At 36.6% G+C, this 13,646-nt stretch overlaps 1 protein-coding gene across 5 annotated transcripts in view; it reads right to left on the reverse strand.

The window, feature by feature from the left end:
- Positions 1 to 3,500: 3,500 nt before the first annotated feature.
- The window catches only part of arhgef28 (Rho guanine nucleotide exchange factor 28), a 41,914-nt gene continuing 31,768 nt past the window's right edge, over positions 3,501 to 13,646 (reverse strand). For 4 of the 5 annotated variants that reach the window (XM_015388388.1, XM_015388389.1, XM_015388391.1 and 1 more), the window contains one exon: positions 3,593 to 3,750. In XM_015388388.1, coding sequence (XP_015243874.1) covers positions 3,593 to 3,750 — 158 coding nt within the window. Of the gene's footprint in view, positions 3,751 to 13,646 lie in introns of all 5 variants that reach the window. The other variant, XM_015388387.1, reaches the window with a different exon arrangement.

The following is a 13,646-nucleotide window of genomic DNA, read 5'->3' on the forward strand; positions in this document are numbered from 1 at the left end:
TTATTATTCTGGGCCGTATTCCAATGAAGGGAGCCCGATGGTAAGTGCTGCCATTTCTCTGCTTTGAGTAAGATAAATTCTGTTAAACCTGCAGTCACATGTTATAGTCAATTAAAACATATAAATCATAAAATCTTATTTAACGTATTTGTTCTGAGACATCTCTTCTCAAAAGAATCAGGGAGAGCTTAAAGATATAAACACATAGCTTTTCATTACAAAAGTTAAAGGTATAGTAGAGGATGCTCTTTTTCCAGGTGCATCATCAAAATAAGTTGTCCTTCTAATTGTCCATCATTCTGGTGATATGTTTACATAAGGCCATCCTGTGTGCTCATCCCCATTTTCACTTATGGGTGGTGAGTCTGACATAGTGGAAAAATTGTAAATCTTCTTTTGGAAAGTAAGCTTGTATGAGCGATGCAAACAGCAACTTTTTAACCGAGCGTGCACGAGTAGAAATTGGCTTGTGCATGCACTCACACATGTTTAATAGGTGTTCCCACTCGCCAGTGGAAACAGGGTTGTGTATGTGCATTTTTTTAAAGTAGAGAGGGCGGATCTTTTCAAAAATTTGTGAAAATCCACCGCTATACCTTTAAATTTTGTTTTTATCTGAGCAGAACGATTTTTTCACACTTAGTGCATGCAAATAGTTCTTGTTTTTATTCTGCAATATTTTTCTTCTTTTTAAAATAGTTGTCCTTCTGCCAGAGGATCTCCCTGTAAAAGCTCTCCAAGAGTTTCTATGGGGCTGTTTCTCCATTGATGCCTTTACCACTGACCTACATGTTTAATAAGAATAAAATTAATTTCAATTAGTTACATACAGTATGACACACTTTTCAGACTTTTTTTCCACAAAATAAATTTTTCTTCTACATCACAATTATAGATACCGTTGCTCCATCACATGAAATCAGAATAAATTTGAATTGGATACAAAAAACATTGTTAAGGCAAACCAAAAAAAAAAAAAAAAGGATGGTTGATGAGAAAGGACATGGGCATTTATATACTAATGTAATATTGTAGATTTCTTCACTTCCCTGACGCCAATAGTGACAGAGACAGTTAATAATAAATAGGGGAAAGCACTAGCTGAGCCAAACAAGGCATAAAATGTACAGCTACTTAAGCCAAAAATAATATGAGCAGTATGCTTACAAAGCCTTAGTGCCCCAAAAACAAAGAAAACTCTTTTAGTGCCGCTGTTGACTGCAACTCATAGGTGCCGTTAGACACCAGATCACTGCCACTCCTGCACCTGGTCCACCACCTGCCACTTCAGGCAGCTGAACGACGGCTGCTCACATCTGTTCGCACCCATGGAGACACGACTACACCGTGAAATAAATGACCTCTTCACTACATGAAACATGGTTTGATATTTGTGGCTAAGCTGCGCCACAAAGTGAAGCCTCAAGCAGTTTAGTGAAAGTGAAACAAAACTGTATTTAGCAAGAGAAAGGAAAAAAACAACAACAAAAAAAAACACACACACACATTAAGAGTTCACACCTGGCATTTTATCAATATGTCATCTTTGTAAGACAAAAGCTCAAGACAAAAACACCTTCACAAAGTTACACATCTATGTACAATTCTGCATTTTAAGAAAACAAAGTAAAACTTTAGCAGTTATGCAATAAATAAATAAGAACAATGAAGATATTTTCTGTACATTTCAACTTATACCAAACTAAATACTGCCACTGCTGTACTGCTGCTGCAGCAAACTACAGAAAAACATATTTGTCTGTCTTATAATGTGTGTAAAAACAACAGGACACATCCAAAGCATTGGCACAGATCTTTTAGAGAAACAACACAAAAAAAAACTGAAAAAACAGTACACAAATATGCGAAATCACTGTTCAGTGAAAACTCTGATAAAGAAAGCAAATCGGCATCAGGAACGCAGCTTTGTATGGTTCTGGACACTTGAAATAATCTAATAAGTCTGATTTCCCACATGTAAAATTTCATAAAATGTTATATTTTCATCAGAAAAAAAAATGTCCAGGAATGCAGGGTCAGGCTGTGTTTCTCGAACAGAATTCTGTTTCATGCTAAAAAAAAAATTCATGCTAAAAAAGCTCAAATGTCACAAAATTACTTTAGCATTTAGGGCAAAGATAAGGTAAATCTGCATATTTACAAATCAAATTTCCTGTTTTTCTTAAATATTTTGCCAAATATTTACTCCAGATGAAAAATTAAGAGACCATAGTAATTTTAAAGGGCATTTCTGAGAGGATCACAACGTTTAGAGAACATTTGGTATTTTTTTTTGCCTCAGCTGTTTTGGCTCAGACGATTCGAACGATTCAGAAACCTGGATGGTAACCTTGCTATTTCAGTGGAGGGCATGGGGGTTTTGGCCAGGAAGAATTTAGAGACAGCTTCACAATCAAGTTAGAAATATTGAAAATGTAAGTATTTATCAGTTATTGTTTCCCTACCATATGGACGCACTGTAAAAATAGAAATATGTGTGTATGTTATAAATATGTGTATTTTGCATTTTTTTCAGCAGATAAGCAAGACTATTTGCAAGTGGAATGACATAATAAAAATAAAGTCATCTTATTTTAAGTGCATAATATCTAACTATTTTAGTTAAACGACAAAAATACTCATTCCCCTCATAGATCATGTTATTCAACTGCTCAGATAAAGTGCAAATACACCTATTTAAACAAAAATTTGTGCTTATTTTTAGATTTGTTTTTTACGGTGAAGAATTCCTCAGTATTGGAAGGCTAAACGCTAACCGGACAGTTATCCTCATTTTAGCCTGTTTTGGCCGACACAGCCACCAAACTAAAAATACTAATGTAAATCCAGATAACTGTTTATAAACTGCTTTACATTATTTTATCATCAGTCTGAACGTAAACTATGTTCTCAGTTTGTTTCATACATAAAAAATCCTAGGCTACCTACCTACATTTCCTGTACAAATACCCCCCGACTAAGTAACTATCCAACACAAACATGACCTAACTTTCACAAAATATCCTTCTTAAAAAAACCTCTATGACACCTTTAATTTGACTCGTTTAAGACAACAAATATTAAATTCCTTTCACACCAAACAAAAACACCAGCTTCCTACACTTGCTTAAAAAAACTCCAAGCAGTACTTCTCATGTTTGCCTTCCACTCTTTCGTGTTAATCCCTGGTAAAACACAAACAGTAATGCAACTGGGAAATTTCTACTGAAACAAATAAAAAATATATAAATAGCAGTGGATCTGCAAAAACTGCAATTTAATGCAGTGTTAAGAAAAAGCACTTGTAGAAATGCAGCTGGTGTTTTCATCTATATAGGGTGCAGCATTTTTTATTTTCTCCAGGTTTGAATGTATTAAATATGGTGCTCAATAGATGAGGTGTGTGGGACGGGAGCAAGACACAGAGAGACATATATATGTATATACACAACATAAGGTGCATGACACATGTGAGACAATGTCTGGCTCTTTATAATAAAAGAGAAAGAAATAAAAGAGCAAAGAGATATTTCATTTTTCGAATTGGAGACGAGTGAAATGTTTCTGGGTGCTGTCCGTGTTGGCCTTCTATTCAGAGGAACACAATTGTTTCCTCCCGTCCGTCCTCCTGATCGCTGTCTGTCTCCAAGGAAACCAGCGTGTTCAGCTCCAGCTGATGCTCACTGGGATGTGTGAGCTGTGGATTGAGGTCAGCCGTCGACATCCAGGTCTCCCCATTATAGCTATGATCTGAATGACCACAAAAGAAAAAAAAAAACAGATTTCAATTCCACACCGAAAACAGAACACTAATAGACAATAAACAAGCCTATTTAAAAGCTACTTTAGTGCACATTTGGGTGCTGAAGGTAGACAGGTAGAAAGGACCCAAAATGCTGGATTTGAATGTGTCACTAAGTGCATTGAAATCTAACAATCAACCAGCAAAGTGCATAAAATAACCTGAAGACATGTCAGACAGCCAGAAATGAACTCAACTTCAAAATATGCATTAGTTCTGCAACAATATATCAATATACTTTAAAGATAAATAATTTTTTAACATTTGTTAATGTTATATTTTTTATTTGTAAAAAGAAAGACTAAAATAACTGTTAACTTTTAAGTATTTATCTGTGCCTTCAGAAACTAAAAGGAGAAGAAAAGAGTAACAATTGTGGCCACGATAAGGTGCAGAATACAGGAAATATTTTTAAAGAATTTTGAGTGTTTCTACAAATCTACTACTATTTATTTCTCCGTAAAATACAACTGAAACCAAATATGTAAACTCTATAAAAAGATACAATCCTTTTTTTCTTACTAGATGACATTAAATAAAACAAATGTTGGTTTTGGTTAAATATTAATTTAACGGCCAGAATAATTAAAAAGTTAAACCTTTCACAGATTCATTCAGTTTTTTAGGAGTCAGAATTTCATATAAGTATCCTTAGTATTAGATATAATTGACTATCAATGGCCATGACTGTGGTCTGCTTAAAAGCTTCTCAAAACAAACAGCTGGAATGTTACACATTCCTTCTAGTCAGATTTATAGACCATCTTGCTTTCACAACTCTTTATAGCTCTGCCTGCAGATTCTCAATCTGATTAAGATAAGGAAGTGGTGTCACTTCTAAAATGGTCTTTGTTTTCACCACTTAACTCATTAGGATTAGAATCATTTGAAGGATTTACTTGTGTCCAAGCTTTTATTTTCCTGACTGATATATTGAAACCGTGCTTTAATGATATCAATTTTGTGATGTGCAACAGTCCCTCCTGGACTAAAACACTCCCCGAGGTCATGCTACCATCGCAAAACTGCAATCTTATCATTTTATGATGTTTTTTGAGTGCAAATGTTTCTTTCTGAGGGAACTCACTTAGAGGGACGGAGTAATTAAAACAGTTTATTTATACAGTTTTAGTTCATATCTGGTTTCATCTGTAACACAGGTTAAAAACTACATGTTAGAGCGTGCTTTGGTGGCGCGGTGGTTAGCGCACATAACCCATGTTTGGAGGCCTTAGTCTTTGACACGGACGACCTGGGTTTAATTCCAACCTATGGTCCTTTGCTGCACGTCTATCCCCCTTTCCTGTTAGCCTACTGTCCAAAAAATGAGCCACTAGTGCTGTAAAAACCCAAAAAAAGAAAAAAAACTTGTGCTTTTTTTTCTGTTCAGATAACTGGAAACAGCAAAAGAAGTGATAAATCATTTAATGATCTCTGCCTGATTGGTTGACCGATGTTTTTTTAAACACAGCCCACAGATCGACCACAGCAGCCGGGCTTTGGGTTTCCATGATCAAAGTACAAGATGGCTAAAATAGATCCTATAAATCATTGCTTTTTGACTCAGAACAGCCAAATTTATTATCTATTCATCATCTTCTCAAACATAATCAGATGGCTGGATTCGAGCAGAGCTTCCAGCTCGCTCTTAATGTTTGGCAAACTGGAAGACATGCAAATCAAACAAAAACAAAGAAAAAAAGGGAAGAAAATCATTTTTTTTTTGTTTAAAATGTTTTGGAGCAGCTTGCAGCTCTGTTAATATAAAAGAAGGTATTAGATGCCAACTGATTTAGGCATATATGGATACATTTTCTAAAATAAACAAAATCGAACAAAGCCTATATGCAGGCTGCATGTAGCTGTGCATTTGGGGTAGATTTGCATCTTTATGTTTGTCTTCACTGTAGGTCTGTCTAGCATTAGGGCAGGTGTGCTGTCATGGTAACAGATGGCATGAACTATAAATTGCCTCACTGTGTTCCCTGCAGGAAAGAGTCTCTGTTTGATTAATCATATAAGAGTCTGTTGGAGTAGCCCTCTCAGCCATCACGGACACCACATGGCTGCTGATAGATGAGATATTAACGTGCAGCCAGATGACAAAAACACTCCATCTCTGTCATCGAGGAATCCCATTTAAGCAATATTAATATATTATAACACAGCTAGCAACTTGTCTAAAATAAATTACATTAAAAAAATAGAGAAATGCTTTCCTACTTGGTAAAAGGTTTTGCAAAATTTAGGTGTAACAAATTCGGGTTAATTCAGCTTCTAATGGGAGTGCATGGCTGCTTTAGTTGTGAGTCACATCAGCCGCAGGTTTATAATTTAAGGATCCAGAAGCCGACCAATAAAGTACCGGAATAAAGGTTTAAGACTTTATGTTAATAAAGATGGGGACTTCAGTATGAAGTGTTCATGTATGTTTATGAGGGAAACTTCAGCTCAGGAGGATCATTTATCATCTTGACATTTTGCTGACACTTAACAAATCTAGCCTTTATGAAAAAGATCCTTTTTTAGAAAGGCCTTTAGACATCCAGTTTTAAAGTTTGTTGCAAGTCATAAAAGAAACCTTGCAGATATTTGGAAGTTGGTGATTGGATAAGATGAACTAAAATTCAAATTACTGGCAAATGTGAAGACGGTCTATGTGGAAAGCAATGAAAACACTACATCATGCTGTGGGCTTTTATTTCCACAGTAGAGTTAGATTGTTAAGGTTGATAAATACAGAGAAACACATGCATATTTTTAAAAACAAAATAAACTATATTTTTCTTCACTTCTTGATAATGTACAACATTTCTTTTAGTCTATTATAAAAAAAAAAACTGTAACATTTCTCTACCAACAAAAGAAATGCTGCACAAAGCTAACACAAATTAATTAAATTAATGCCAATTTTACATTACCGGTACATTGAATATTTGACAACTCTAATGCGTTTCTAGCTTTCTACTTCTCTTAAATTTATTTTATATAATTACTTTGGAAATCAAATTTTTATTTTCTTTTGCTTTCAAAGGGGCTCTTCAGTTTAGGAAAAGGCAAACCTAAAGCAAATGGATGGGGCTACAAAGAGGAAGAAAGCTCTAAATCCAAATCGCTTTAATTTTTTAAGATTCAAAACGTTTCAAACTGAGCCTTTTGGTCTCAGTAATGTTAACTGAAAAACACATTCTTGATCAAAGAGACAATCAATTTCTAAACAAAGAATGTGCTTAATTTCCACAGCAACATTTTTTCTTTTTCTTTTTATCCCATAGAAACAATGTAACTTTTTTTATTTCCATGGAAACATTAGACAATGAAAATAAAGTGGTGGCCTTTTGTTGCATTTTTAGATTAATTTGTCATTCTGCTGACTTTTTTTTTCCCCACTGAAGGACATATGACTCATTCATCAACACTGGAAACAGCATTGCAGAGTAAGAACTCTTGTAAGAGCATGTTTCTGTATGTGCCGCTTCAGCTCCACATGCACAATCAACAAGTAAATTAAAGTCACTGCATAAAAGAGATGCACTTATCAGCTCTTCTGTGAAGAGCCCTCCAAAAAGCTAAGAGCACACATTTAAGCAGCTGGAGTTATACATACACTTCAGGTGGATTAGCCCAGGCTAAAGTCAGGATGGTGATAACAGTCAAAAAGCCTCTGTTCAGCTACACTGTGTAAGTTTTTTCCCAAGTATTAGCTTGATTTAAAACTTCTCAATCTGCTGGTCCAAAGTGGTTTGCTATCAGAATCCAAAATAAGAGAGGGAGGCTGTTTAATTTGGTGACGTTGCATTGTTGCCAGTTATTTGCAGGTGCGCTAAACCTGGATGCTACTGGTCTAGCACCCCTAGTGGCTATATTTGGATAAATTGGAAACTTACCTTTTATAATAGTGAGAAATCAAAGTGAAATAAACAATCAATAAAAGCGGGGAAAAAATAGCTTTTAAAAAGGCTAAATTAAAACATGTCCGATTCATATCAGGTACATGCGATAAAATCACGAATCAGTCCTAAGATGAAATCTTTCAACGTTAAGTGTTTATAAATACAATATGCAGCACTGATATATAATTCTGAAGGAGGTCTTGCTACGCTACAACTGCTGAATTAATGTGTCTTAGCATCATTTGAATGTAGGGCTGCAATTTACGATTATTTAGCAAATCGATTAATCTGTTGATTATTTTTATGATTAAACGATTAATAATCAGATTACCAAAGGTTCCTCAAAGAAGAATTTTACTAAATTAAACCAGGAAAAACTAAAATGTTCCCCCTTGAGGAGTTCTGGATTGACCATATTGACAAATGAAAAAGTTTTATTTATCTTAAATGCTAAATATTTACATTTTTTTTTTTTATAATTTTGGTACAACTACTGCTCTAAATTGGTCGCTCTGTCAGCTAAGTTTTACAGTCTCTACACACCAGTTAACGATTAATCGATTATTGAATAATTTGATGATTATTTAAATACGGTAATCGATTAATCGCGATTAATCTGCTTAATTGTTTCAGCCCTGATTAAATGACATAATTGGGACATTACGACCTTGAAAATGGTCAGATCGGCCTCTCTGGCTGCAAAGCGCGCTCCCGACACAGGGGGAACAGAAACAGAATTTAGCACAAGACCGGTTCAGCCTCGGAGTTAGTACCCACCCTTTCCAGGAGAATTCCTGAAATAATTCGTTTTGGGACTTATAAGTGTTTCAAATGTTTTTTATTTGTTTTCTTAAAATGCTATTTGTTTTGAATTTTTAAAAGTGTTTTGTTTATTTTTATTTTTTAATGTAAATTTGTTTCCTGAAAGAATCATTTGTTTTGGAACTTGTAAAAGTTTTTTTAAAACGTAAATTTGCTTTCTCAAATGATAATTTGTTTTTTAGATTTTGAAATGCACCTCCCGGCCACCATAGATTTATGACAAATGCGCTGCAAATGTTTGAAATATAAACCCGAAAATGGTTAAATTGGAGGGCAACTGGACTTTCGCGTTTCGTTTTTTTTTTTTAAGATGTTTCAACACCTACCACCAGGAGTCTTTGTCAATTCTGTCGGCTTACACCAGAGCAATCCGTAGTTGGAAAGCTGATATACTTAAGCAGTATGGAGGTCCATCCCCCCAAGCGCATTCCTAAATCAGATTCTGATGCCAGCTGACAGAATCTACAAAGACTCCTGGATAGGTGTTGAAACGTGTTCAAAAGAAAGTGAGGGAATGTGCGGTTGCCTTCCAAATGAAGCCTGTGTTAAAGTTAACATGATCCGGATGAATGAGAAATTACACATAATAATAAATTTAAACTATACAATACACTTCACAATAAAATTAAACCTGCATTACATATATTTGTGAAGGAGACCAGCTTAATTTAAGTGTGTCTGTCCATAATTCACAGAAACTCAGTGGAACCCATATAATACAAGCAATACCACAAAGGCTGAGACACTAACTGGATACGCACCACATACAAGGACAAACCAATATGTGCTCTGTTTATTCCATCAAACCTCATATTTCTGCTGCAGTGCTTTTTATTTGTTTTGGGTTTTTTTTGTGCCAGAGGGACTTCAGGAAAAGAAAAGAATGTATAATTTTATTACCCAATCTTCTGCAGCGCAATGGTGAGAAATTGAACCTTAAATTTTAACGATGAAATGGTGAAGTACCATAACCAGTCCAGCTAAAGCACATGCTCAAACAGTATAGTGTTATACTGTAGACTATCACAAAGTAGTGTATAAGCTTTTTTTGATAGCTTTATATATTATTTGACAAACAACATAACAAAAACTAACAAACAGGGGCAAAACGATTAGACAAAAATGCAATAGACTATGTAACTTATTACATATACTACAGTCATGGATGTAATTTTTGGGGGAGGACATGTCCCCTGCACTTTTTGCAGTCCAAAAACAATGTTATGCTACTGTACACAGACATTCGTCGAGCACTAGGGCCAAGATGAGGACCGCAGCTCAAGAGGGAACCTGCTTCCCTGAGTTTAGACCCCCCACAAGCCCCTGATTTGCCCTCCATCTTTTCTCTAGTGATTGGCTGTCACCGCTGTCACTCCTGAGAAGCTCACTTTATACGCATCTGATGCGCCACTGAATCGGGTCTGTGATTGGATGTTCAAACATCCTGAAGTTAATTATATCAAAAAATGTGAAATGAAAACGTTATCCATGATTACAGTTGCCTACTATGTTATTTTCCTGCACTCTTAAAAGTGCTGGGTTATATTATCTATCCAAATGCCGGGTTATGAAATTCTTTCCCTATTATGAGATATATTTAAGATAGTTGGGTCTTGGGTTCTTTATTTGTGCAACCCATGCTTTAGGTCAAAATGTTTTTCCAAATCCAATAACCAAACATGCATCGGTTGACCCAGCACCTGGTTTTGATTTGAATTCACCTGGAAATACATGCTCCACCTGGGGAACTCACCAAGCCAATGACTGTGACAAGCTGCCTGCTCTATTCACCATTAGCTCACACATTCAGAGCACCTGACAGACTGTCTTTGTAGAAAAACATAAATAAAAGGTTTGTGCAAAGAACATAATTAATTCACATTGTTTGTGTGGTGTAACATATTAAAGTATTGTGTTTTATTGTCAAGGATAATTGGTTGGTTTCGCTAAAGATAGCCATGTAGCTTTTATCAAGGAAGCACACATCAATACAGCTTTTCTGTTTTATCATTTGGGATTTAGTGAGTGATCTAATTGAACTAATTCATAATTTGCATGGATGTTTGAAAACATTTAACCCATAATTTGGGTAGAATATTAGAACCCCTTTGTTGGATTATAACAGACAAACCCATCTTGCTGGGTCAAATCAACTACTGCTGGTCCAGTGCAATAATAGCTCAGCAGCTTGGCAGGAAATAATCAGGTTTCAGTTATTTATGACCCACTCATTTTTAGTGTGTGTGTGTAATATAAAATCCCCATGAAACGCATTTAATCTTGTGGTCTCTTTTCTTGAAGAAAACCAGTCACATCTAAATCCAGGTAAAGGTAGCATAATCCAACAAAAGCAAATAAGCGTGGCACTATTTAAAATGAGTAACAGGAAAAAATAACTGAAGATTAACTGTATTCTGAAATGTAACACATATTTTTATCCTCCCTCTTGAGAAACAAAGAAAATCTACAGTGTCTGAGAAGCTGAAGCGACAGAGAAGCTTTGTGAGTCATTTAGCTCTTTCCACGAGGCTCTGATTCATCTACATAGCGCCATTAAGGTGCAGTGGTTTCATCTTGCTCTGCTCCTTTCACTCATCTCTCCTTTCCCTTACTTGAGAGGAACTAATACCTGGTTTGCTTATCGGCATCGTCTCTGTAAAATTCATCCAACTGGCCCTTCAAGACTGCATTGTCCTGGATCAAATTATGGAAATTTACTGAATTAGAGAGAGCTAGTTTCATATTAAGGAACGGCGCGGGATAAGATTATATTGTGATCCACGTGGCGGCACAGTGGAGAATTTGCATTTGAAAGGGAATACATTTTTCCTCACTAAAAATAAAGTATCTCGTTCGTCTTTGTACTTTAACTTAGGTGAAAAGTCACGCAGAGACACCTTGGATCGACATAAAATAAGAGGACAGCTCTTAATAGGGATGTTTAATCAAGCAGGAAATTAAGAGAAGGTCAGTAATTATATTCTCTGTCTGGATTAGTTCATCTCAGGCCCCTTGCTGAGCAAGCCATTATAGATAAATATGATCTTAAGCAACCCCTGCCATGTAAACTGCAGCCATATATCCCCTGGCTTGTTAACAAGTAACTTAGGTTTCATCAGGGCCTGTGTGCGCTCGATTATGGGGAAAGGTTAATAAGCTAATCAATTAAAGAGAGACTGTGCCGCCCGCCGCGGCGGGTAAACAATTCCAGGAACTTGGGGAGGACGCAGCTAGCGCCGACCCCATTTCTGCGCAGAGCTGACACTCACGCTGAACGCAATCTGTTATTTTCCTCATCTGCCAAGCTTGATATTAGAATGAAAGACGGGAAACACGAGAGTGTTGCTGACACCCCCTGAGAGAAACATAGATTAATTTATGTCTGGATCTCTCATTCCTTGCCCTCTCACAGCTCACACCTCCACCCCCCTCCTCTGTTCACCTGGTGTGATGACAAGTCATGCAGTAATGAGTTTTGTAAAGATTTTTTTTAGATCAATGTCCTAATCAGTCACCCCTCGCTTGTGAACTGTGATTCACGTACTGTTGTATCCCCTGACAGGCGATAGATACAGAAAGCATTGATTTTCTCCTCCTTCGGCAGGGTGCTGAGGGGTGAGGGTGGGATGGGGGCCGGAGCAGGTAGAGGTGGATGTGGGGGGGGGCTAGGCCTCACCAGGGATACAACCTTGAAGCTCAGTGCGCATACGTGGGTGAAACCAGTGAAGCTCTGCCTTTGTTTAGATTCTCACAGGCAGAACGTTTCTCTGACAACAGAGCCCCTTGTTGTGTCAGTAGCATCAACATACATAATCCTGTTAGGTACGATTGCACAAAATTTAAGCTTGAAAATGCAGCCGGATCCTGTAATTTACAGCCTTTATTCCTACCTTTTATTGTTCCTTAAAAATCTTTTATCAGCCTGTTTCTTGGCAACCAGCTCCTAAATTCATAAAATACTGAAACTAACAAAGGAAAAATGCCCTTAGCTGTTAATACCTTGTATAACTCATTTCAAATTGCGCTTTTCTACACAGTTTGGTTCTATTTCCTATGACAACTAAGTACCTTCATATTGAGGGTGAGATTGTGAATAGCAAGGCGTCTCCACAGTCTGAAAACAGTACGGTGATGTGATTTGTAGTGACACAAACACAAGAGCTATAGACTGCTGCTCAGTCTGAGGCAGCTGTCAGAGTCCGAGTGAAAGACGAGAGCCAGATAGGTCTGCGGGGGGACAAGATGAAACACACTGGAGAGAACAACAGGACATGTGAGGGTACGCTACGGCTACCTAATGCTAGCTTGCTAGAGTTGACATCAACTCCATGATTTAATAGTTGTGCATCTCCTTAGAATTAGGTGACTATCAAAATATACATGAATCCTTTTGTGTCTGTGATCTGGTGGTTATGAAAAGAGGTCGAGAGATAATCCAAAAACAACTTCCAGACAAGAGATGTAGTGTCTCAGTCCTCTTGGTCTGTCTCTAGGTTTTCCTACATTAGAACAAGCCTAGAAATTCTCCACAGTAAGTCACAAAAGTCTCCTACAGGTCAAATATCTGAACCGCCTCAGTGGACGCCTTTCAGTGAGAAGAGGCAGCAGTTCTATTCCAAGTCTCCCCTAAGCCAATGTCCTTTACTTGTGTCCGCTGACTCAATTTTCAATCCTTATCCGGTACTAATAACCGTGGTGGAGTTAAATATTTAAAATATCTGTATTTCATCAACCTCTCATTTCCCACTTCGAGATTTGGACTCAACCTAAGGACAGACTAAAGGACACACAAACTGCCGCAAACAGAAAATATGCTCTGGCTCACTGATGATTTTTACTTAACCCCTCTTTTTCATGCGCTACAGAAAATAAAGAGAATATTTTAAAGCACAAACTTTTTGAGAAGATCTTAGGTGCTATTTTTCTGTGTCCATTAAAGCCGCCTACTATGGTTAATCTTCAAATAGAGCATTAATGTTAGAAATGGTTGAAGGGTTCATTTAGATTCTTCCCTAATGGTTTTGGTCACCTAACACAATGAGCAGATGTAAATTATAAATTAAATAACAAATAAAAAAACAAACATGATGTAATCAACAATACCTACTATATGAATCGATAAAATAAAA

Source organism: Cyprinodon variegatus, unplaced genomic scaffold (assembly GCF_000732505.1).
Source record: "Cyprinodon variegatus isolate N-32 unplaced genomic scaffold, C_variegatus-1.0 Scaffold421, whole genome shotgun sequence".
NCBI lineage: Eukaryota > Metazoa > Chordata > Actinopteri > Cyprinodontiformes > Cyprinodontidae > Cyprinodon > Cyprinodon variegatus.